The 27,283-nt window shown below is 47.7% G+C and overlaps 1 protein-coding gene across 5 annotated transcripts in view; it reads right to left on the bottom strand.

Annotated features, from left to right (window-relative positions):
• Positions 1-27,283, bottom strand: part of LOC119959007 (spectrin beta chain, non-erythrocytic 1-like) — a 295,476-nt gene that overhangs the window by 187,927 nt on the left and 80,266 nt on the right. For 4 of the 5 annotated variants that reach the window (XM_038787552.1, XM_038787550.1, XM_038787555.1 and 1 more), the window contains one exon: positions 6,998-7,192. In XM_038787552.1, the coding sequence (XP_038643480.1) occupies positions 6,998-7,157 (160 nt within the window). In that variant the 5' untranslated portion in view covers positions 7,158-7,192. Of the gene's footprint in view, positions 1-6,997; positions 7,193-22,837; positions 23,411-27,283 lie in introns of those variants that run through there. The other variant, XM_038787551.1, reaches the window with a different exon arrangement.

Below are 27,283 nucleotides of genomic sequence, written 5' to 3' on the forward strand. Positions count from 1 at the left end.
TCTTTCGTTTTCACCCGAAACTTGTTTGTTTGAAATTTGCGTCCACGCTCGCACTGGTTGGAAATGAACTTTCAGGGGCAGCACGGTGGCCTAGTGGTTAGCACAACCGCCTCACGGCGCTGAGGTCCCAGGTTCGATACCGGCTCTGGGTCACTGTCCGTGTGGAGTTTGCACATTCTCCCCGTGTCTGCGTGGGTTTCGTCCCCACAACCCAAAAATGTGCAGAGTAGGTGGATTGGCCGGGCTAAATTGCCCCTTAATTGGAAAAAACATAATTGGGTAATCTAAATTTATTAAAAAAAAGGAAATGAACTTTCACAATACAATCTTTTGTCCAGGTTCTTCAGCCTTTTCTGACCTCATTTCACAAGACATTGCCGAGCAACCGACACCAAAGTTTCTTGAAACTCAGACCACTTGTGCGGGATTCTCCAACCCCCCGCCAGGTAGAATCGGCGGGGGCGGCGTGAATCCCACCCCTCGCCGGCTGCCGAATTCTCCGGCGACGGGGATTTGGCGGGGGCGGGAATGGCGCCGTGCCGTTCGGCAGCCGCTGACAGTGGCGCCCCCCCCCCCCTCCCCCCACCCCACAGCGATTCTCAGGCCCACGATGGGCCGAGTGGCCGCCTGTTTTCGGCTAGTCCCGCCAGCGTATATTATGACACGTATTTTCCGGCAGGACCTCCGTGGGCGGCCTCCGGGGTCCTCGGGGGGACGCAGGGGGATCTGGCCCCGACGCCACTCCCTCGCGCCGGAGTTGCCCGCCCCGCCGGTTTCCGAAGAATCCCGCCCCTTATCTCGAAGTAATATCTTTGATGCACCATGGACTTTCCCAGGATCTCACAAGGAGGTACACTGGAACAAAATGCACTGATTGTAGAGCTCGGAGTGAATGCAGGTCCAGAGGACGCAAATATAAAACATACAAGTTTCAGGTGAAATGAAACATTTATAAAATGCTATTCTTTTTTCTACCTTGAGCAGTTAGTCCATCAAATTACTACAGTGGGCCCATCAAGTCTGCACCAACTCTCTGAAAGAGCACCCTACCAAGGCCCACTCCCCGCCCTATTCCCATAACCCCACCTAACCTGCATATCCCTGGACACTAAGGGCCAATTTATCGTGGCCAATCCACCTAACCTGCACATCTTTGGACTGTGGGAGGAAACCGGAGCACCCGGAGGAAACCCACGTAGTTATGGGGGAGAATGTGCAGACTTCGCACAGTCACCCAAGGCCGGAATCGAATCCGGGTCCCTGGCGCCGTGAGGCAGCAATGCTGACCACTGTGCCGCCCCAAACCCTGTGTCAAGTCTCTTAATCACGGAGGAGTTGAATAAATACCTGGGCTAAACAGAACTGAAATTGAGGATTTGGGGGCTCGGTACAGGTAAAAAAGTCTAGGGGGACGGTTGATCCAGGGCTTTTGGTTATGGCCAAGTGCAGCTTTGAGATCTATTTGATTAATTAATACCTGTATGAAGATGACATACTTGGGATTTAGTGTGTGCATGTTAAGCATTCATCCACAACCTTTCCCATTGAGTTCCACCTTTGCTCGAGTCAAAACAGCGACAAGCTGCCGACCTTACAAAACCACATGCATGTTGACTCAGTGCTGCTGCCTTTTGTAGCTTTATTGCTCGTGTAAAACCTGCCCCACCGGCTGAGCCAAAGGCAACAGCTCCCAGCTCCGCTTGTGGTTGAAATGTGGAGACGCACAAAAATGAACAAATCTCCCACTGCTTACTAATGAGTCCTCTTAACCTCGTCTGAAATGTGTCCAAATTAAGCTCTAAATCTACTTGTGTGGATATCCAGTCAAACTTTGGAGTTTAAGGTCAGTACATATTGTACTTTTCTGTCGACTGACCACAACCGTTGATCATCCTGCGACCTCAAGTCACTGGGTAATCTTCACAAACAAACAAGGGGCCAAGCGCTTTTCTGATAGTTCCCACAGAAATAAAGTTTGTAATAATTGTGTACGTCACATAAACTAACTCAATCAAGGCGTGCGCACAAATGCAGATTTTAATCCGGACAAATGTGAGGTAAGGCATTTTGGTAGATCTAACATAGAGGGGAAATATACCGTAAATGGTAAAACTCTTAGGAATGTAGAAAGTCAGAGAGATCAGGGCGTGCAGGTCCATAGATCTTTGAAGGTGGCAACACAAGTGGACACGGTAGTCAAGAAAGCAGACGGAATGCTCGCCTTCATTTGACGGGGCATTGAGTATAAAAACTGGCAAGTCATGCTGCAGTTGCATAGAACCTTGGTACGGCCGCACTTGGAATATTGAGCACAATTCTGATTACCACACTACCAGAAGGATGTGGAGGCTTTGGAGAGGGTGGTGAGGAGGTTTACCGGGATGTTGCCTGCTCTGGAGGATGTTAGCTATGTGAAGAAGCTGAATAGACTCGGACCGTTTTCATTAGACAGACGGAGGTTGAGGGGTGACCTGATAGAGGTCTACAAGATTATGAGGGGCATGGATAGAGTGGATGGGCAGGCACTCGTTCCCAAGGTGGAGGGGTCAGTCACCAGGGGGTTTAAGGTCCGTGGGGCAAAGTTTAGAGATGTGCGAGGCAGGTTTTGTACGCAGAGGGTGGTGAGTGCCTGGAACGCGTTGCCAGGGGAGGCTGTGGAAGCAGATACATTAACGGCGTTCAAAAGGCATCTTGACAAACACATGGATAGGATGGCTATAGAGGGATATGGTACAAGGAAGTGCTGAGGGTTTTGGCCAAGGGTGGTATCTTGACCGGCACAGGATTGGAGGGCCGAAGGGCCTGTTCCTGTGCTGTATTGTTCTTTGCTCTCTACCATGGTATTCGCGAAAAGGAAACTTAACCACCAGCAGGGCTTCCCGGCAACGTGGGGTGGCTAAAATGGGAATTCCATTTGACAAGTGGCGGGAAGAGAGAACAGCGCACCGCCGAGACATGGCTGGGGAACCGGAGAATCCAGCCCTGATGTCCATTGTTGACTGGAGACCTGCATGAGCAGGAACAGAAACAAGACCTTCAACGCAACTCGCGGGCTCAAAACACTCCAGTACAGCCAGCCAGTGGAAATGACACGAGGAGCCTCAGCTCAAACGCAACAAAGGGTTCAGCAGGACTGGCCAAGATATTTAAATCGAGTTCTCCCGATACGACAACTGGAGCATCCTATTGTTATGGGCCAGGGCTTAGAAACTCCAAAGTGTATTATTATGAAGTTCACCGGACCTACAACCTTTCTGTTGAATTTGGCTGGGATGAGCAGACGCCTTCACTGCAGGTGTGATTCAACAGACACCCGAGACACTTTAATCAGAACAAGCTTTATTCTAAGAATGTAGTTAACATATATATATATATATATATAAACACAGAAAGAATTCTTATCCATTACAAACATAAAGACAGCTACAGTAATCTCTGTATATAACACTTAATGAATTCCCCCTTAGCTGTTCCAATTCAATAACAAAATTCAATTCAACCAAAACCCCTTTTCAAGGGCGTGGCCCATCACACTGTATTCTCACTTTAAAAAAAATTAATTTAGAGTACCCAATTCATTTTTTCCAATTAAGGGGCAATTTAGCGTGGCCAATCCTGCTGCCTTGCACATCTTTGGATTGTGGGGGCGAAACCCACGCAAACATGGGGAGAACGCCACACTGACAGTGACCCAGACCTCGGATCAAACCTGGCACCTCGGCGCCATGAGACAACAGCGCTAACCACAGCGCCACCTTGCTGCCCTTCTGTAATCTCACTTGAACAGGACTGATCCTTTCCCCGAGATCCAGCCTCCAACCAGCAGATTCAAAACTTCTTCCAGGAAGCAACTCCATCTTTAAAGTTACCAAGACAGTTTACCACACCCAATGTGTTGTCAGTTCACTGGAACAGCTTTAAAATAAAAACAGGAAACATTGCTTCAATTCTGCAGTGCAAAGCCACCAAACCAAAACTGAAACCCAAAAACCTAAACCTCCTCTCACCCGACAGCCACAGCCCGGCTCCACCCACAAATGATATTACTGAAGCCCTGCTACAAGCCATGTGGTAAGACCAGGCGTTTCTTTTTTTTAAATAAATTTAGAGTAGCCAATTCATACTTCCCAATTAAAGGGAAATTTAGTGTGTCCAATCCACCTAACCTGCACATCTTTGGGTTGCGTGGGCGGACCCACGCAGACGCGGGGAGAATGTGCAAACTCCACACGGACAGTGACCCAGAGCCGGGGTCGAACCTGGGACCTTGGCGCCGTGAGGCAGCAGTGCTAACCACTGCGCCGCCGTGCTGCCCTTCTCAACCCTACTTAAGGGCTTTCAGTCTCAGTTATGAAGGGGGTTCTACATTGAAACATTAGCCTTTCTTTTCTCTTTTCTGGCGCTGACTGACCTACTGTGCATCGCCAGCACTATCTGCTTTCAGATCAGCACTTCCATGGTGGTTAAGCTATTCTTTGAGACTGTAATAAGACACAGATGTTCCCCTTTGAAAGCCTAAAATGTATGGCGTTCTTAGTGATGAGGCGCTGTGGGGGACTGCAAAGTGTCTGGTTTTGCATCGGACACAGTAATGCTGTGTTTCCACTTGCATGTCCCTCTCATTACTTTTCCTGATTTTTTTAAAATGTAGACAAAACATACATTATCGTCTCGTTTCGCGTTAAGCGCCGATCAGGCAGAAAAAGTGAAAAGCACACTTTAGTTTTAACCCAACGCAAGAGCTGTCAAACAAATGTTTCACTATAAACAAACTGACTGTTCTTTATAAACACACATACACTGAACCCCCTCAGGAGGAAAACTCTTTCTCAACGAGCTTATTTCACAAAGGATATCAAGTGAAGCCTGTGTGGAAAGCTCCAACATCAAAGTAGACGCTGCTAAATCTACGAAATGTTTGCCAGTGAAGGACGCCCAGTTGATCAGCCACAGGAGACTTCGAACCCTCGCACAGACACATGAGTCTCTCGGTAGCCCACTGAGTTGAATCTGGTGAATAGCTAATCCAGACAGACCTGGTAATCCGCAGATTTTATCGTCATCTATGAAGGTTTAGTAGTTGGACCACCACTGCGACTTGAGCACCCCAAGAGCAAGATGGAGAGACTTGTAGGAGGGAAGAAGAGAGGAAAATCGGAGGGGTACCGCAGTGCATTCCAGCAGATGTTGGTAGATAATTATCCATGGCATGCTGTGTGACTTGGGTGCAATGCAGATTCACAGCACAATGCTCCCACAGAGCTCAGAGACCTTTCTTCTGGTCTCAGCTACATGTTTCACACAAAGATCTTTTAATTCAACTTATAGGGGCCAGGCCAGGTCTCCCAGAAGGGTGATCACAAAACTCGCAAGCAGATCTTCTTTTTTAAAATAAATTTAGAGTGCCCAATTATTTTTTTTTCCCAATTAAGGGGCGATTTAGCACAGCCAATTCACCTACCCTGCACATTGTGGGGGTGAAGCCCACGCAGGCACGGGCAGAATGCGCAAACTCCACACGGTCAGGGATCCAGGGGCGGGATTCGAACCCGGGTCCTCAGCGCTATTGTCCCAGTGCTAACCACTGCGCCACGTGCCGCCCTGCAAGCAGATCTTCTGCGATGAACTGTCTCAGGAGAAATAACAAGGTAGACAGTACAAACGGTACAAGGGCACCCTAATGAAAAAAGAACCTTAACAACTTTTGCATTACGGACCACTTCACTTCGGAAAACACTGCAGTTGACCATCCCATGTAGAGGCAAGGGCTGAAAATTGGTTCAACACCATGTGCAAAAACCATCTACGGCAACTCACAACATCCGCCGTGCCCAGAGGAAGGCCAGGGTTGCAGACACTCCCCCCAGCACCAACAATGACAATAATGAACAGTCAGTTCTGTGGACGTCCATGCTAATCCCGCGTCAGACTCTTCAGTCAAGAGAGGAACCACAGAAGACAACAAAATCATTTACAGCCTGGATATGCTTGAACAACAGGAAGCCTACCACAATTTTATTTGAACAAATCCACTTTTTAGAAAGAATATATAAATGCTGGAGCAAAGAGAAGCAACAAAAAATGCAGTTGATGGTAGCACACAACAGAATTGTTGGAGGACTTGACATTAATTAATTTGCTTATTTCCTCCACTTCGTATTTTGTATTAGGTGTCCTCTGATATACTGCCCAGGTGACCATTCTTAATAGACCCTATTTTAACAGCCATGATGTGGAGATGCCGGCGTTGGACTGGCATGGGCACAGTGAGATGTCTTACAACACAAGGTTGAAGTCCAACAGATGTGTTTGGAATCACTAGCTTTCGGAGCGCTGCTCCTTCATCAGCACTCACCTGAGGAAGGAGCTGTGCTCCGAAAACTAGTGATTCCAAACAAACCTATTGGACTTGAACCCGGTGTTGAAAGACTTTTTACTATTTTAACAGGGCTTGTATTGAGTGGGTGTCTGGGTGTAGGGCCATAGGGAAACCCACACAGACTCCTTGGCATGAGGAGGTGATTTGGATTCATTGGATTCAATTAATTCCACCCGTTTCCAGTCCAGGTTGCAGGGTCCGACATTTAGCCCTGGTGTTCGGGGCCAAGGAGGTGAATAATCAGGCCAGGATACCCACTTCTGATCACTTTACAGGGAAGCCCTTCGGAAAGTGTGCGCGTAGCGATCGAGTGAGGACGGGATCAGGATGCCAACCGCCACAGTCAAATGGCACCCGACACTGTCTACATTCACAAAACAAAAAGGATGGCCACCTGGCAATACACTGGACAGCGAATGCAGCTGTAACCCTTTGTAAGAATCAACACTTTCAGGATCAAAAGAACCAGCAACAAAAGGTCACCAGACACAACGGTTGAATTAAATCCTACCTCCTTAGTGTTTAAAAGAGAGAAGATTCACTCTTTTTCACTTAGGTTTCCATCAAGCAGGAGACCTTTCCTTTCCTGCCTTACAACTATCAGTACTTCCTGCCTACCTGCTAAGGCCTTGATCCGTGAGCGTTCAAAGAGTCTGGCGGAGCTGTTCTCGTTGTCCCACTCCTCCTCGTTGGCATCCCAGCGGTTGTTTATGTCGTTATACTGCTGTTGGATCTCAATGCTGTCGTAGTCTGTGGCTGTCGACATTGTGCTGCTCATCCTTCAGACTTACCTGCTGCGCTCCTTGATCACAACTGGAAAATAAGGAGAAATTTGTTTAGTCATGAAAGTAAGTGTATGACCACCCACTCGTACAGTCGGAAAAATTCCCCAAATTAGTTGCTCTGGTGGCTCGTACAGTTAATGGAGTTTATAGCTACAGGCATGTGGAGGAGGTGGGTGGCAGATTTGAGCTCTGATTTGCCCGACGTCTCTTCCCCTGCTCAGTTAGCTGGTGCTCCCTGCTGGAACGAGCAACGGGCAAGGATAACTTCACGCATGAAGAGTGACAATGCAAGGTAACAAGGAACCTATACGTCAGCAAAAGTCAATGCATTTGGTAGAAAAGGTGCAAACATTCTTTAAAAGATAAGTGGCCCGTCCATGCATTTTACAGTACAGACAAGGGGCTGGATTCTCCGCATCCCTGCGCCAAAATCGCATTTGGCGCAGGGGCGGAGAATCGAAGTTCCCGACCGAATCTGGCCCGGCTCCACTCCGGCGATTCTCCAGGCTCCGGAGAATTGCGCGTCCCTGAATAACGCCGTGCGGCTGAGAGGGCTGTTGCCAGAGGCCCTCCCGGCGATACTCCTCTCCGAACCAGCCGGGTACCCGACTCCGTGGAACTAATGTGGTATGGCCGGTCGGGCTCAGTCCGCGGCCGCCCTGGTTTGGGGGGGGGGGGGGCCTTACGGACGGCCGTGGCAGCGATCGGGCCGGTCCAATGCAGCGGCGCGCGGCCGATCGGGGGGGGCCTACATTGTCCGTGTTGGTCCGCGGTCCGAGTCCGCCATAGCGCTCGGCGCAGACGCTGGAGGCCGCCACTTTGCGCAAGCGCAGACTCGGAATTGGAAGTGCGGAGGCCCTTATCCGCAGCCAAAGTTGCGTTGCATTCCCCGGGTCGTTGCTAGCCCCCAGAAGGTAAGTGAATCGTCTTTTGTTTTTTGTAGGAAACTGGGGCATGCAACGCCAGTGTTTTTATGCCGGCGTGGGGACATAGTCCCATTTTGGGAGAATCCAGCCCAAGGTATTCTAGTACAGTATGGCTCAGCATTAAAGTTAGGCATCTACACAGCAAACTGATTTGAATGCTTCCAAAATAACTGGGCAGCACGGTAGCACAGTGGTTAGCACTGCTATCTTACAGCTCCAGGATCCCAGGTTCAATTCCAGCCTCAGGTGACTGTCTGTGCGGAGTCTGCACTTTCTCCCTGCATCTGCGTGGGTTTCCTCCGGCTGCTCCGTTTTCCTCCCACAGTCCAAAGATGTGCGGGTTAGGTGGATTGGCCGCGCTAAATTACCCCTTAGTGTCCAACGGTTAGGCGGGGTCGCTGGATTATGGGGATGGAGTGGAGGCGTGGGCTTAAGTAGGGTGCTCTTTCTGAGGGCTAGTACAGACTCGATGGGCCGAATGGCCTCCTACTGCACTGAAAATTCTATGAATGGAGCGCGAAATGGGAATCATATAACAGTCGACAACTCTCAGGTCCTGTACAATCGCTGCATATTACAGTGCAATTCAATTTGGGAGGGCGGGTGGTCCCAGGTTTGAATCTAAACCAAACTGACGGTACAAAGTTCCGAATGCAATTTCTTTCACGGCTAGCTCATCATGTAAAAATGGATATCACACTCAGAAACTATATCAGATAGCAGTGGGATATGTGTCTGTCCCAAATTAGCATTAACATACATCATGGACGTAGGAGCTGGTTTAGCACAGTGGGCTAACAAGGCAGCAGCGTGGGTTCAATTCCCGGACGGCTCTCCCCGAACAGGCGCCGGGAATGTGGCGACAAGGGGCTTTTCACAGTAACTTTCATTGAAGCCTGCTTGTGACAATAAGCGATTTATTATTATTATTATTATGTAGTCTGCACCTAACCTGTGCTACATTTGAACTGGGACAGCTCTGAGGGCAGCACGGTGGCGCAGTGGGTAAACCCTGCTGTCTCACGGCACCGAGGTCCCAGGTTCAATCCCGTCTCTGGGCCACTGTCTGTGTGGAGTTTGCACATTCTCCCCGTGTTTGCGTGGGTTTCGCCCGCAGGCTAGGTGGATTGGACACTCTAAATTGCCCATTAATTGGAAAAAATGAATTGGGTACTCTAAATTCATTTAAAAAAAGATAAACTGGGACACCTCGACAAGCGCAAGAGAAAATTAAGTGTTCACAATATAACAAGAATCCTGTTTTTCCACTCTATTCTCTGTCCAGCTCTTCACACACAGCTTAGATAGAAGGATCACAGCTCTGATCTTTCGCAGCACAATTTTAAACTTTGCTACTTTCAGCACTGTGTAAATAAAAGGCCAAATTAAGTTTGTGAGCAGCTTCTCACCTGAACTTCTTAGTAGCTGTACAACAGGGCTCAAAAGACATGAAGTGTTATCTGCAAAGCATCGGTTCTGCTTTTGACAAGTTATTTATCATTTGATCACAAGATCTGCTGGAATATCTGGAATATTCCATTTTTCTTTCAGCTTTCCAGCAGTGATTTATTTTTTAAAATCGTATCTGCGATTTTATCTGCGATTTAGCTGCTAAACTGGGTTTTGCCAGTCAACTCTCAACCAGACAGAGCTAGAGCAAGCAAAATATTATTTTGACAGTGATGGCCATCAGAATTGGGGCCCGGTTATGGTGATCCCCAGTTTGTCTGCAACACATGGTGGTCGGTCAGTGAGAATTATATCTGATAATTACCAATCCACAGGCCACCCACTATGAATAGCTTCTTCTATATTTTAAGAGGAAACCTCGCCCTAAGCCATTATCCAAAAGTCAAACGGTTACAAAGCAAGTTGACTAACTTGACCATCCTTTTGATTATTCAGCTCTCTCTGCTGAATGGTATTTGTTTAAACAAAGGCTGCTGCAGATATCACCGCCGATAAACAGCTGTTTTTTAACATTACTGCTGCGTCAACAATAGCAGCTTTCAACGCACGGGGCCTCGGAAACTGGCAGCAACAGCACAATTAACTTGCCATATTTGCTTCCATACCAGAAAGACAGACATCATGGTCCGGGATGTTGCCATCTATCGGAGTCGAAAATGCTGGAGGTTGTTAACAGCTCCACATGTCTAAGTTCCACAATCCCCAACAATCTGTGACTTGATGCTGAAATCAACACACGGTTTACAAAAGCTGTGCTTGTAATGTCCAAGTTGACTAAGAGAGGGTGGAACAACAGCAATCTGACAGAGATCACCAAACTGTGGGTCTACCAAGCCTATGTTCTCAGCACACTCCTCTACAGTGATAAGACCGGAATAACATATGCTAGGGAGGAATAAAGGCTGGACTAAGTCTAGGACACCTTCGCTGTCTCAGGGTAACCTCAGCACCCCTTAGCAGGACCAAGGTCACCAACTCAGAGGTCCTAATTCCACCTGCATATACTCATTACTGAGCCAACAACATTTGCGCTGGCTCAGCCACATTCCTCAGATGAATGACAACCGTATACCCGCAGGCTATTTGCACAGCAAATTGGCTACTGGGCCATGACTTCCTGGATGTCCCATCTCCGCTACCAGGACACCTGCAAGCGAGGTATGAAGTTGCCAAACATTGATACTGACAACCGGGAGACAACTGCTGATGGTCCCTGACCTCTGGAGGGTGACTGTTTGAAAGGTCAATGGAAGAGGACGCAGAAACAAAAAGCTCACGGACAGTGACCCGGGGCCATGATCGAACCCGGGTCCTCGGTGCTGTGATGCAGCAGTGCTAACCAGTGCGCCACCACGCCGCCCCAGAGCGGGACTCATGAGCCACACCAGACAACGCTTCCGCATATTTGCACTTTTTACTTAAGCAGGTCTGGTGGGTCAGGAAATTTCCCGACTGGAACGACCTGCCTCGGAATCTCTGCAGCCCAGAGATTCTCACAAGGTGATGGTTCAGACTGATGGCAGATTAACCCAATGTCCAGAACTACTAATATGGGCCAAACAACCAGACTTCAATCGTAAATCTATATTTATAAACAAATCGGTTACAGCACAGGAGACAGCCATTTGGCCCATCAAGTCAACCTCCACAAGTGCTACTGGAATTTATACTCCAGACTCCAGTACACATACCCACTCGTAACAAAATACAAATCGTTGTGATAGCTTGATCAGTTACCTGTTGGGATTCGGTACACCTGGCAGTCGCCAACTGCCATATCATGAAATCTGACTCGTCCACATTGATAAAATAGCTAGTTATGACTACATTCCTTTACCAGAGCTGTTGTTTTAACCGGCGCTCCTGATTTCAACGGGAAAATTGAAGTTCAAAGTGGTCTGTTGGTCAGCAATTTTAAAAACTTGTGCTTCATCCTGCCAAGGTCCTTATTCCCAATATGCACGTCCAAGCAAGCAAAGCTACACAAAATTACCCTGACAGGTGCAGGTTATCGAGGAGATCTTTTCATCGTAGCCCAACATTACCTACACGACATGAATCACCTTTAAATGTTTGACGAAAGCTCTTTTTAAAATATTTTAAGGACCCAATTCTTTCTTTTCCCCAATTAAGGGGTAATTCAGCGTGGCCAATTTGCCTACCCTGCACATCTTTGGGTTGTGGGGGTGAAACCCACGCAGACACGGCGGAAGAATGGGCAAACTCCACACGGACGGTAACCCGGGGCCGGGATTGAACCCGGGCCCTCGGCACGTGAGGCAGCAGTGCTAACCACTGCACCACCTGTGCTCATTTCTTTTCTTTTACAAATTTTGAGTACCCAATTCATTTTGTCCAATTAAGGGACAATTTAGCGTGGCCAATCCACCTACCCTGCACATCTTTGGGTTGTGGGGTGAGACCCACGCAGACACGGGGAGAATGTGTAAACTCCACACGGACAGTGACCCAGAGCTGGGATCGAACCTGGGATCTCGGTGCCGTGAGGCAGCAGTGCTAACCCACTGCGCCACCGTGCTGCCCACGCTCATATCCAAGCATTGAAGAGAAAACAAAAGAAAAATCTCCCAACGGCACGTTAGTTTCTCCCTCCGTGTACCCGAACAGGCGCCGGAATACTGTCTGACGCGATTTAAGTGATTTTTGCAAGATGCGTCACCAGAAATGGTAAACTGCAAAAAGTTGAGAAGTGTCTTTCGAGGACCAATTTTCCACATCACAATCCCAAGAAATCCCAGTAAATGCTGCTGATGTTCTTCATTTTTCATCAACGCATCTCACTTTGGTGCACCCCCATTTTGGTTTCACCACTGGCCTGTCACACTCGGTTACAGGAAGAAACATCACTGGGAACTGCATGAATAAGGGGATGCAAGACACCAAGTCAGCTTTCCTGGTTCCACAGCAACTTGTCCTGATACAAATCCTTTGGGTGAAGTTCCACCGTGCAATATTGTTGACGCATTCACGTGGCCATTGAAATTGTTCGGTCTGCTCTTTCACGAAAAGCGTGAGCCTGTTTCATAGAAATGGCGGCAAAGGTATTTGATGCAAATGTGCTTGAAACATTACTGATGCCCAGAACGCAAAACAGTAAAGAACATGAGTTAAGAATACTGAACTGGTCCAAATTGGTCTTGTACGCCTCACAATGGAACACCAGTTAAAAACTGGGAAACAAGAGTATTGGTACGAACTGGTTATTATATTGGGATGTGGAGTCAGTTCAAACGCTTGTAGTACATGCATCTCCTTTGTTGACATCTTCGTCTCTCGAACGCTATAGTGAATTCAGCTGGCTCCAACACTGAGCTCAGCCGCAGAATATCTGTGGGGCCAGAAGAGGTAGCCATGCTCTGGCCATCCCTCTGATCGTGAGAAGATTTCATGCGGGGTTGTCTGATACGATAGTGCAGTGGTCAGCACTGTTGCTTCGCAGCACCAGGGTCTCAGGTTCGATTCCTGGCTTGGGTCACTGTCTGTGCGGAGACTGCATGTTCTCCCCGTGTCTGCGTGCGTTTCCTCCGGGTGCTCCGGTTTCCGCCCACAAGTCCCGAAAGACGTGCTTGTTAGGTAATTTGGACATTCTCAATTCTCCCTCCGTGTACCCGAACAGGTGCCGGAATGTGGCGACTAGGGGCTTTTCACAGTAACTTCATTGCAGTGTTGATGTAAGCCTACTTGTGACAATAAATATTTTTTTTTCACAGAATTTACAGTGCAGAAGGAGGCCATTCGGCCCATCGAGTCTGCACCGACTCTTGGAAAGAGCACCCTACCCAAGGTCAACACCTTCCCCTATCCCAATAACCCCACCCAACACTAAGGGCAATTTTGGACACTAAGGACAATTTACAATGGCCAATCCACCTAAAGATTATTATTATATTATTGTTACATATTTTCAGGACATCTAATGACTCTATCGAGCAAACTGGCTACTTGGATATCACTGGCTTCCCGTAGGGCAGAGGGTGTAAATCCCAGAGGATGTTGCAATCAATATACCTTGAAATAATAAAATATTTGCCAATATGATTTCAATATGATGGGAGTATGTTGCATAGCATGTAGTTCTATTTTTTCACAGTAGAAATTCTTCTGGCCTCACAGATATGTGGAATTCATGATCTGAAACTGCAAACTCCTGTTACGAAAATCGCCCAAAAGGTGTGGAACAACGAGGATCGATTTCTGCCCCATCACGTTCGTGGGTTCAGTTAAAACCAGCATGGCAAGTTCTTGGCTAATGTCTCAATACTCTCAAACTGCAGAGTTCAGGTGGTGAGGCTCTGGATGCACAAAGAGGGCTGGGAGGAATCGGACCGAACTAAAGCTTCCCTCATAATTATCACCACTCTCTTGTAACTAACCAGAGCCCTGGATCCAGGTAGAACAGTACTTCAGCGATAGTTAAATTATGAGGAAAGACTTTTGTGCTGCATCATTCTGGCCCGATGCACAGGCCACACGCCCCACCGACTGGCAGATCGCATCAAACAGCACATTCCTCCGGCTCTTTGCAATAAGCAGTGTACTGCGCGCACTCAAACAGTCAGCGGTTGCAAAACTCAGAACATAATGATGAATGTTAGATGCAATTTCATGATTGAACAGCACTTGCTGAACAATCCCGAGTGTGCGCAGAATTACACGAACAACCAATTCAAGATTATGAGGTGAGCTTGCAATGCGAGAGGCTACATACATCCATACAAACTATTGTCCTCTACAAGCAAGAGGAACATGTCCAGGCATTGCATTTTTAAAAATTATGCAAAAACACGGGGTCAATATTTCATTGGCGCTTTCCCCATGGCAACGCCTAAACCAATCAGAATTGACAGCCCAACGAATCAGCACCCTTTTCTCACGCAGTATAAAGTGTTGCTCTCTTTGAAATTAGGCATCCTTGCATCTCTCCTGATGGGTGCAAGGCAAAAAGCTTCGACAGCATATCTCTTTTTTTCAACAACATTTGTTTTTTGTTCTGTAACCAGAGCATCAGGTACTTCTTCCCTGGCTCTTTGTTACGAAGGTGACTGATGGAGGATTTAATATTCCCGTAGTTTGTATTTAGTAACAGCGGTCAACAGTATTGAATGTCAGAGCCCGGCATAAAAGAACAGCGCTAATTGACAAAGTAACATGGATTTTTGAAAGTGTTATGGGGTGGAGGATAGAAAATATTTGATTGCCTACTTTAGGATCTGAGATTTTGGCCAAAGTAATGTACTTTACAGTTGTACATAAAATAGAGGAGAGAAAAGGGAATAGAAAGATAGTACGGTAGACAGCATGTGAGAAGACTCATGTGGAGCACAAACGTCAACACAGAACTGGTTGGGGCAAGTTCTTTCTGTGCTGTACATTCAAAGTAATTATTTCTTTTTTTCCCCCAATTAAGGTGGCCAATCCACCTACCCTGTACATCTTTTTGGGTTGTGGGGGCTAGACCCAAGCAGACATGCGGAGAATGTGCAAACTCCACGCGGACAATGTCCGGGATCGAACCCGGGGCCGGGATCAAACCCGGGTCCTTGGCGCCGTGAGGCAGCAGTGCTAACCACTGCACCGCCATGCCACCCAAAGTAACTATTTCTTTTAAAAAAACAAGCATACTAACTCAAACCACCTAACTAGACAGGCAAGATCTCAACGTAATTTAAGAATAGGACCTCCAAAGTAATTAGTACGCCCTCAGTTCTGCAACAAAGTGAAACTAGATCGTATGCTTAAGTGAGCAACTGGGTTACAAATGTGAATGAGAAATCCTGGTTGACTTTCTTCCTCTCTAGTCCAGGGACACTGAAAAGGGCAACACAGGTGGAGAAAGTAGTCAAGAAGGCATAAGGCAGGGCAGCACGGTGGCCTAGTGGTTAGCACAGCCGCCTCACGGCGCCGAGGTCCCAGGTTCGATCCCGGCTCTGGGTCACTGTCCGTGTGGAGTTTGCACATTCTCCCCGTGTCTGCGTGGGTTTCACCCCCACAACCCAAAGATGTGCAGAGTAGGTGGATTGGCCTCACTAAATTGGTCCTTAATTGGAAAAAGTAATTGGATAATCTAAATTTTAAAAAAAGAAAAAAAAAGAAGGCATACGGCATGCTTTTCTTCATTGGCCGGGGCACTGAGTATAAGAATTGGCAAGTCATGATGCAGCTGTATAGAATCTTAGTTAGGCCACACTTGGAGTATAGTGTTCAATTCTGGTCGCTACACTGCCAGAAGGATGTGGAGGCTTTAGAGAGGGTGCAGAAGAGATTTACCAGGATGTTGCCTGGTATGGAGGACATTAGCTATGAGGAGAGGTTGAATAAACTCGGTTTGTTCTCACTGGAACAACGGAGGTTGAGGGACGACCTGATAGAGGTCTACAAAATTATGAGGGGCATAGACAGAGTGGATAGTCAGAGACTTTTTCCCAGGGTAGAGGGGTCAATTACTAGGGGGCATAGGTTTAAGGCACGAGGGGCAAGGTTTAGAGGAGATGTACGAGGCAAGTTTTTTTACACAGAGGGTAGTGGGTGCCTGGAACTCGCTGCAGGAGGAGCTGGTGGAAGCAGGGACGATAGTGACATTTAAGGGGCATCTTGACAAATACATGAATAAGATGGGAATAGAGGGATACGGACCCAGGAAATGTAGAAGACTTTAGTTTTGACGGGCAGCATGGTCGGCACAGGCTTGGAGGGCCGAAGGGCCTGTTCCAGTGCTGTATTTTTCTTTGTTCTTTGAAGCTAACTGCCGCAGCCCTAGAACTGAGAGCAGCTAAATCAACTCAGGCAAATCACATGGAGGACGAAACTTTGGGTCCAGATGCCTCGGCGTCACAATCATTGGAGAGACAGAATCATTAAAATTGGTCGGCGCATAATTAAATAACTGCTAAATTGAATCTGCTGCTTCAAGGAACAGAAGAAACTTCCAGCTGTTACGGCCTTGAACCGCCAAGAGCACTCTCATAGAAACATAGACAAAATAGGAGCAGGAGGGGGCCAACTGGCCCTTCAAGCCCACTCTACCATTCATTAAGATCATGGTTGATCATCCAATTCAACAGCTTAATCCCGCTTTCCTTCATATCCTTTGATCCCCATCGCCCCAAGTTCTATATCTAACTGCTTCTTGAAACCATACAATGTTTTGGACTCAACTACTTCCTGTGGCAGCGAATTCCACAGGCTCACCCCTCTCTGGAAATTCCTCCTCATCTCGGTCTTAAATTGTCTACCTTCAAACTGTGAAATGAAAATCGCTTATTGTCACAAGTAGGCTTCTAATGAAGTTACTGTGAAAAGCCCCTAGTCGCCACATTCCGGCGCCTGTTCGGGGAGGCTGGTACGGGAATTTTGAACCCGCGCTGCTGGCCTTGTTCTGCTTTACAAGCCAGCTGTTTAGCCCACTGTGCTAAACCAGCCCGTGGTTCTGGACATACCCACCATCGGGAACATCCTTCCTGCATCTACCCTGTCCAGTCCTGTTAGAATGTTATACGTTTCTATGAGATCCCCCCTCATTCTTCTGAACCCCAATGAATACGATCGTAACCGATTCAATTTCTCCTGGTATGTCAGTCCTGCCATGCCAGGAATCAGCCTGGTAAATCTTCGCTGCACTCCCTCTCTAGCTAGAACATCCTTCCTCAGATAAGGAGACCAAAACTGCACACAAGCAGAGTGTAATAATTAATGGTAGGAAACCGTTCAAATCGCCCAGAGCAAACTGCACTTGGAACGGCTAATCATTCTCAATCAGCCTGTAACTGTAGATGATGGTGTGTTATAATTAAGGTGATTACCCTTTGCCTCTCATATTATCTGGATAAAATCCTTCAGGCCATCAGCAGTCCTTGACAAGTCGCACATAAAAAGCCTACCAGTGCAGACAGAGTGCAAGCACGAGGAGAACCTTGTGTGGATCTGGAATTAGGTGTAAGCCAGACCAGAAAAGGACACCTGTCAACCAGATGGCTTTTATGACAATCGGTGATAAGTTTCATGGTCACCATTACTGAGGCTAGCCTTTCAATTCCAGATTTGCGGCAGAGTGGCACAGTGGGTTAGCAACGCTGCCTCACAACTCCAAGGACCTGGGTTCAATTCTGGCCTCGGGTGACTGTCTGTGTGGAGCTTGCACGTTCTCCCCTGTGTCTGCGGGGGTTCCCTCCGGGTGCTCCTGTTTCCTCCCACAGTCCAAAGATGTGCAGGTTAGGTGGATTGGCCATGACAAATTGCCCCTTAGTGTCCAAAAGGTTAGATAAGGTTACCGGGATAGGGTGGAGGTGTGGGCCTCGGGTGATCTTTCCAAGCGCCGGTGCAGACTCGATGGGCCGAATGTCCTCCTGCACTGTAGGGATTCCATGATTCTATCATTTATTAATTGAATTTAAATTCCACCTGCTGCCATGGTAGAATTTCAAACCCATATCCCCAGAACATCAGCCTGGACTTCTGGATTACTAGATGATTCTTTGTCAAAGCCCAAGCTTAGCTTTGACCCAGAACCATCCAGACTCAAAACAGTAGCTCCCTTCTCTCTCCACAGAGGCTGTCAGACCTGCTGACATTGTCTCGCATTTTCTGTTTTTGTTTCAGATTCCAGCATCCGCAGTAATTTGCTTTTATCTTCTGGATTAGTAGCCTCATGAAATTACCACTAAGCCACCATCTTCCCGTCAATCTTAATTTGAATCTTGATTCTATCCATTTCAGGAAGTGGAGGTGACGCAGGTCTAGGAGGCTCAGGATGAAATTGAGACTATTTTTTACACTTAGCTTCTATGGTAGAGTCACAGGGGAACATCTTGGTGTCATTTAACCAAACTGTGAGCGGCACGGTAGCACAGTGGTTAGCACTGTTGATTCACAGCGCCAGGGTCACGGATTTGATTCGCGGCCCGGGTCACTGTCTGTGCGGAGTCTGCACATTCTCCCTGTGTCTGTTTCCTCCCACAAATCCCGAAAGACGTGCTTGTTAGGTGAATTGGACATTCTGAATTCTCCCTCCGTGTACCCGAACAGGCGCCGGAGTGTGGCGACTAGGGGTTTTTCACAGTAACTTCATTGCAGTGTTAATGTAAGCCTACTTGTGACAATAAAAATTATTGTTATTATCATGGTTCAGTGAAACCATTTTCTAAATTTTAGAACCCGTCAGTTAGAAATTACAACTAGCACTATTCTCGTGGAACATCTGACTTGTGGCACAAATTTTAAGACTGCAGGTCAATTTGGCGCAAGCGCATTCTGAGTAGATTTGACCGTGGGCCATGACGTAAATGAACGATAGGAAATCCACGGCCTGTTTTGCAGTTCTCGCACTCTATATTTTCATTGCCTCCATCTCAATTCCGAGAAAGGAGCTGTGCCACAATCTACGCCGGAAGTAGCAATGCTAGCTGAGGTTGACAGGGAGTCCTGTTGGCCAGGGGATGCTCCAGAAATTTCTGACCGCCCGTCTTTGCCACGTTCAACGATGCCGACCACACCTGTCCATTGCATCTAAAAACGCATGCCTCATGTCGCATAGTTCAGCACGTCACATATCAGACATCACATCAATGTCAGACGTTTGCTGCCTCACGGCGCTGTGGACCCAGGTTCGATCCCGGCTCCGGGTCACTGTCCGTGTGGAGTTTGCACATTCTCCCCATGACTGCTTGGGTTTCGCCTCCACAACCCAAAGATGTGCAGTTGAGGTGCATCAGCCATATCTTTTTATTAAAACAGTAAAAAATATATACAAGGCCAAACGGTACAAACATTAATTTTGTGTTGGAGAAACAGGGTACCCTCCCCTCAGTACCAATGTACAAGGAGGGGTGGGTGGATACTCTGATTATTGTAACAGTTCACAACACATTTCTATAAAAAAAACGGTACAAGCACTAAACTTTGCGCTGGCGAGACCAGATACCCTCGCCTCTGTATGAACAGAAGGGAAAGTGGGGGGGCTGGAGTCCCCCAGAAAGGGTGGGGGCGACACAGGGTCAGGCACGAGTGAGCCCTGCACCCCACTGCAGAGAGCCTCATGTGCACCCTCTGCTCCCGACACTGGGCAGCTGACAGCCTTCAGACAGTCGCCCTCCGGGCCCGAATCCTCCACCACACTGAATGCGGCGGGCAACACCCAGGGCCTGCTTGATCCTGCCACTGGGATCATCGACGGGCGGGATCTCCTCAGGCTCCTCCCGGGCCAGTGGGAGGCGGTGGTGCAGATTGGGGAAAAAAAATTGGGTGCTCTAAATTTAACAAAAATCAATGTCAGACTTTAATCATGTCGGGGGTAAAGTCACTACGGTAGATTGATTGCTCAATTACCTGTCAAATATCTGATCGGCTGAGCAAATTGAAGAGTGGCAAAATGCCCAAACATGTGGCCAGCCACTAACTGAGCAATTAATGTCTTTTCAACCTACATTTTAAATTCTGTGGAACTCCAACGCTTTCTCCCTCCTCACGTCCCACCATACATATAAGACCAAAAATGAAAATAAAGTAAAACACTATTGGATGAACGAATGAATAATTATCTTCATTAAATGGAAGAATATATGGGCGCAACCTGCGGCCCTTATTGCGTCCGATTCGGGACGTGATGAGGCCAGTAAATCCTGCCAGAGGAGGCCTCTTCGCAAGATTTACCAGCCTCATCACGCCTTGTAAGATTTTTATTTTCCCAATTAAGGGGCAGTTTAGCATGGCCAATCCACCTACCCTGCACTTCTTTAGGCTGTGGGTGTAAGACCACGCAGACATGGGGAGAATGTGCAAACTCCACACGGGACAGTGACCCAGGGCCGGGATCGAACCCGGGTCCTTGGTGCCGAGAGGCAGCAGTGCCAACCATTGCACACATTCCTCCCCATGTCTGCGTGGGTCTCGCCCCTGCAACCTAAAAAGATGCGAAGGGTAGGTGGATTAGCCACGGTAAATTGCCCCTTAATTGGAAAAAAAATAATTGGATACTCCTTTTTTTTTTAAATGGTGGTCGAATTTATATCATCTAAAATTGTTGAATAGTAAAACCATGATGGGGTAGTATGGCTGGGGAGGGGCTGAAAAACTGCATCAAGTAAAATGGTGCATTCCAGCAAAGGGTAAACCATTCTCACATTCAGGCAGCAACAGGATGGCAATAAATGTCAAAAACCACTCTAGAAGACACAAGTTAAAGAAACAAACAATTCAACTTCGTATATATATACAGAGCAACAAGAACAGCTGGCATGAATTTAAGGTTTTCAATCCACCAGCATTCGCAAACTGGTTAAACCTCTGATCTTAAGATGTCCCTTGACGGTCTTGTAGCTCACTGCCAACTACCATGCTGTATGTTGTCCAGTTTCAATTTCCTCCAGTAGATTTACAGCATTTAACTTGCAGATTTAGTTTCCCGCAATAACTCGTGTCCGTGATAGATTTTGGAGCGGGGAGAACAGAGGGATGGTACGGTGGCATCACTTTAAGCACAAACTGCAGGCAGACACACTGAAGGGTGACTGGAACAGTGATCAGTGTAGGAATGCTAGATGATTTTCCTTCACTTACCCGGAGTCGTTCAAGGACAAGTCCAGTCCCCCTTCTAATGCTTGGCTACGGTGACGCTAACGCACAGGCAGAAGTCAAACCTGAAACTTTCTGCCCAATAGGTCAGGTGCTTCTTCATTAACAAAGCTGCCTGGAGAGCTACAAGGGTCACGGGTCTACAGCAACAAGTTGTATTTATTATAGCACCTTTTTGGCGTAGTGAAACACGCCACGGTGCACCGCAGGAGCATTATAAAGCAAACTTTGACACTTGAGCCACATAGGAGATTTACGGGCAACGGGGCGAAATAGGCTCACGGGCATTTCGGAGGAAAAAGAGTTAGCGAGACGGAGAGCTTTGGGGCGGCATTTCAGAGCTTAGGGCCTTGCAACTGGAGGCACATCAGCCAATTGTGAAGCCTCGAAACATGGGGATTGTTATAATCTCTACGAGAGCCACGGGACCGGGCCAATTAGGCTCCCTGTGACACTGAGGAATACGAGGCACCCCACTGAAGGGGCGGAGCTCCCTCATTCGCGGGAGACAAACCTAGGCATAAAATCCCCGGCCCGTGTGTGGGCCGGTCACGGGAATGCCTGCGCAGGGAGTGGTGGTGTATAGAGCTTTGTTCTACATTCGCTAAACCTTTGTATCCATTATGCTCCCGTCTGATCGCTTCCTTGGATCCAACAGGAACGTTCAAGAGACCAGAATGACAGGAGTGCAGATAACCGAAAGGATTATGCAGCTGGAAGAGATTACAGAGATAGCGAGGGGCAAGGTGGGGAGGCATTTTTAAACAATGACGGATATGTTACAATTGGGAGCCAATGTAGGTGAGAGTGTTCTGGATAAATGCAGCTTGGTTCAAGTTAGGACATGGGCAGTAGGCTTTTGGATGACTTCAGATTTAGAGGGAACGGGCGGCCTCACGGTGCCGAGGTCCTAGGTTCGATCCCGGCCCCGGGTCACTATCCGTGTGGAGTTGCACATTCTCCCCGTGTTTGCGTGGGCCTCACCCCCACGACCCAAAAAGATGTGCAGGCTAGGTGGTGGATTGGCCACGCTAAATTGCCCCTTAATTAATACAGAGGAAAGAGAATGGGAAGCTGGCTAGGAATGAGTTGGAACAATCCTGTCCGCAGGTAACAAAGGAGAATTTCAGCAGCGGATAATTGAGTGGCAGTGTCGAGACGTGATCGCAGAGGTGGAAACAGGCACACAAACCTGCTTCCCCCGCGCTGAATTCCCAATCGCAACACTTTGCAATATCCTGCTTGATTGACTGGGGCATTCGGGCATTGAATCAGGACTGGAAAAAAAAACAAGGCCGGGCAAGATTCTCACGGCCAAAAAGTTGGCTTTCCCAGAAGATCGCCCTGTACCCTGCCATTTCAAAATAATACAGGCTGAAACGTCTGTAGTCAGACTGTTACGAGGCATCAAGGTGCCCCAATCCAGGAGCGGCTAACCCAGGTATGGAATCGTCAGGAGTCCCGGGGAGGTTACACAAACGGAGGTTTATTTGGCGGACAGAAGTAAAGGCCGCAACGCGGCAGACAGCAAACAAGTCCCAGTGGGGACTACCGAGCATAGCGGTCCCAATCCAGGATGGCCTTTTAAGTACAAGATTCACGCCCTCAGCGGGGGAGTTCATATTCCGATCATTTGCGTTGTCCCCTTGGGTCTCGTGAGGGTTATTACACCAGGAAATCGAATATCTTACCTCGGTGCAGTACATGTTCAATTCTGACGTTGGGGCTTGAGAAGGATTTTCTCTCCAAACCCCGTCTCTTCTGGAGGCATCAGAAACCAATGCTGAGTCACAGTTTCGCTCGGAGCAACGGCCCTTTAAATATCTCCATCGATCATCACCCAAATATATTTAGGTCAGTAGGCTCTTCAAAATATGAACTTTATCCGTGTCCTTGGCCGATGTTCTCCCACATGCTTCCAGCAGGGGCCGCTAGATAAGGATCAAAAATATGAACCTTATCTGAGTTTTCCCCTCTCGCAGACGTTTACGCCAACAGCAATGACTCGGTAGCAACACGAATGAGTTACGCCATTACGGTACAGACGGAAGACGCAACCTGGCACCTTCCTGATCTGTGTAACATTACAGCACGCATTTGCTCACTGAGAACCGTGGATCGTTGATATGCCCTGTCATGGTAAACAACCATCGAGCCCTTTGTGATCTTCCACAACCCAAGCAGACAAGAAGCACAGAGATTTCACATCTCATCGAACATCCCCATTAAGTTAGCTTCGCTAACATTGCCTGGGAACAAAGTTAAACTGCAGCCTATTAAAAATAATACACAAGTTCTTCCTTGTCCGTTCTCTGGCGATGGGCATCACTGGATGGCCCAAAGAAATAGGATAATAATAGGCTCTGACAGACTCGCATTAATTGGTTACATCTCTGAACTCCCTGCATAATCCTGGTGTTAATTGGCTAAATCCCCACTGTGCTGTATTATCATCCGCAGGGACTGAACACACAGCATAAAAATGATAGGAAAGTGCTGGGTTATCACAATTTTTCAATTATTCTGATCTAAATTGCACAAAGCAAACCTGATACAGAGTACCTCTTGTCCCCGTTAGATTTCAATCTATTCTCTTTTTTATCCACGTATTAAGCTCTTGAAAGTGGAAACCTGCATGAGTAGGGCGTTTTATTTATTCTGCTGTTTCTCTGTATCATAGAACTGTGGAGGTTTACAGAGTAGGAGGCTATTCAATCCACCGTATCTGGGCTGGCTGAAAATTTGCTATTCAGCCTAATCCCACTTTTCAGCTCTTGATCCATTGCCTTGTGGATTATGGCATTTCCAAGTGCATGTCCGCATTGACGCTTACCAACTTATACAGATGCAACATAGAAAGCATCCTATCTGGCTGCATCACAGCCTGGTATGGCAACTGCTCGGCCCAACACCGTAAGAAACTCCAGAGAGTCAAGAACACAGCCCAGTCCATCACGCGAACCCGCCTCCCATCCACTGACTCTGTCTACACCTCCCGATGCCTGGGGAAAGTGGGCAGCATAATCAAAGACCCCTCCCACCCGGGTTATTCTCTCTTCCATCAGGCAGGAAATACAAGTCCGAGAACACGAACAAACAGCTTCTTCCCTGCTGTTACCAGACTCCCGAATGACCCTCTTATGGACTGAACTGATCTCTTCACACATCTTCTCTACTGGGTACTACTACACTCCGTATGCTTCACCCGATGTCTGTGTCTATGTATTTACATTGTGTATTTATCGTATGTCCGTTGTTTTTTCATGTACGGAATGATCTGTCTGGATTGTATGCAGAACAATACTTTTCACTGTACCTCTGTACACGTGACAATAAATCAAATCAAATATTCAAGTGATTTTTGAATTCAATGAGAGTTTCGACCTCTAACTAAAGCAGTGTGTTGATTTTATTTTCTCGATCTGTTTCCCAAAGGTGGAACTCCGTTGATGCCTGCTCTACATTACAGGGTGCTCTCGTTTCCTCCCACAAGTCCTGAAAGACGTGCTGTTAGATCATTTGGACATTCTGATTTCTCCCTCTGTGTACCCGAACAGGCGCCGGAATGTGGCGACGAGGGGAATTTCACAGTAACTTCATTGCGGTGTTAATGTAAGCCTACTTGTGACACTAATAAAGATTATTATTATTATTATTATTATTATTAAAGGTCTGCAGCCCTATACAGTGAGGCCAAGCCAAGGAAAGTTGCTGATTAAGAGCAACTGAAGACAATAAATATTTCCGAGAGTAGACCCCTGGGTACCAGAGTCCAAGCAGATTGCTGGAAGGTAACAAACACGATTGGGCAGTCAGGCAACCAGAAGGAAACTCAAACTCAACAGAGTGCATTTGATTATGGAGGCGCTTGTAAAATAAAATGGCTGGCCTGCCCACCCCTCATCATCCACCTACCCCACCCCTGGACCTGTCTCCCACATGAGCGAGTACGACTACAGGCAGACAATCCTTGGGTTTCTAAGTGGCTAATCAATGGTCACTTAAAGGGTCTCATTCGGCCTTCACCAGTATGGTGTGAGCGGGAAGGGAAGGCGGAAGGCAGCCAGCTTTCACAGTACAGGCTGCTGTTGGGCACGGAAGTGGGTGACTGCCTTTTGGGGAGTCCCCTCTGGAGGCACACCCGCCCCAGGATCATCCCCCCCCCCCCCCCCCCCCCCCCCCCCCCCACCCCCCCCCCCCGTGCAGCCCCAACAGCGTCCAAGATGCTCGACACCATCCAGGACAAACCATTTCGCTTGGCTGGCACCACACCCAACACCTTAAACATTCACGTCTCCCACCACACCAACAAATAATGGCAGTAGTGTGCACCATATACAAGGTTCACAGCAGCAACTCCCCACAGGTCCTTCAACACCGACTTCCACATGCACCTGAAAGGACAATGGCAACACACGCATGGCACCACCCCCCACCCCCCTTCCTTCACTATTAGAACATATAGTGCAGAAAGAGGCCATTCGGCCCATCTAGTCTGCACCGACCCACTTAAGCCCTCACTTCCATCCTATCCCCGTAAGCCAATAACCTCTGTTAACCTTTTTGGTCACTAATGGCCAATCTACCTAACCTGCACATCTTTGGACTGTGGGAGGAAACCGGAGCACCCGGAGGAATCCCACGCAGACAGGGGGAGAGAACGTGCAGACTCCGCACAGGCAGTGACCCAAACCGGGAATCGAACCTGGGACTCTGGCGCTGTGAAGCGACAGTGCTATCCACATGTGCTGCCCAAATTGCTGGGTCAAATCCCGTTCCTGGGACTACTGCTGAGTCAAATCCCCTTCCTAACAGCACTGTGGGTATACAAACGTCACATGGGCTGCAGCTGGTTCAAGAAGACAGCTCACTGCCACCTTTAGCCATGATCTCATTGAATGGCGGAGCAAGCTCAAAGGGCCAGATGGCCTACTCCTGCTCCTAGTTCTAAGGGCTTTCACAGTAACTTCACTGACGCCGACTCGTGACAATAAGCAATTTTCATTTCATTTTTTTCATTATGTTCTTCTCAAGGGCAACAATTAGGAACGGCCAATAAGTGCTGGTTCGCATCCCATAAACTAATAAAGAGAAGGAATTCAGGTAAGACTGGGATCGAGACCTCATTGTTTAATCTCTCAGGACGCATCTCAAAATGCTTCACGTGCACTGAATTCACAAAATTATCACACAACACAATAAAAACTGTCTCAAGACCACTTATTTGGAAACAGAAATATAATTGCACCAGCTGGCATATTAATCTTCCTTGAAGGCAAAATATAATGTTCATTTAAGGGACAGATACTGTACTCATGTTTAAAATTATCTGGGAATAATCCTTGTTTGAGAGAAAAGATGTTTAAAATATTGGTACTGCCAGCAAGTCATGAAATTATTAAAATAAATGGGAGCTACAGGAACATGATGTACTCTTGATCAGCACCCGTGCCGCTGAACTCCATAGCTATCTCCTCCACCATTCGCGCAGGGTGGCTGGATTTTGCAGTATCAACAGGACACACTCCAACCACTTACCAAGGGTACAGCTACAAAACCGCCCTCCTCTGCGACCTCTACTGCCAAACAGGACCAGAGCAGGAATGTCATGGGAACACTGTAACCTCCGAGCCACGCATTTTCCCAATTTGGACATATATCAGCATTCCTGCGTTGCTGCCGGGTCAGTACCCTGGGAGCTTCCTAGCCAGCACTATTGTGAAAACACTACCACCATAGGGTCAGGCACAATCCCAAGCACCGCTTTCCGAGAGCAACCGAGGACGGGAACTAAATATTGTCAAAGTTACAAATCTACCAATAACAGGAGATATCTAAATGCACAATTCCTGGTTCTACAGCATTACACCACTGCTCCAATTCCCTCTTCCCAGTTCCTGGAATTAAAAATCTAATGATGGCCACAAAACCATTATCGATTGTCGTAAAAACCCATATAGTTCACAAATGTCCTTTAGAGAAGGAAATCTACCTTCACGTACCAGCCTCCCCGGACAGGTGCCGGAATGTGGCGACTAGGGACTTTTCACAGTAACTTCATTGAAGCCTACTCGTGACAATAAGCGATTTTCATTTCATTCACGCAAACCCGCCTCCCATCCATTGACTCTATCTAC

The sequence above is a fragment of the Scyliorhinus canicula genome, chromosome 31 (assembly GCF_902713615.1).
Source record: "Scyliorhinus canicula chromosome 31, sScyCan1.1, whole genome shotgun sequence".
In the NCBI taxonomy this organism is placed as follows: Eukaryota; Metazoa; Chordata; class Chondrichthyes; order Carcharhiniformes; family Scyliorhinidae; genus Scyliorhinus; species Scyliorhinus canicula.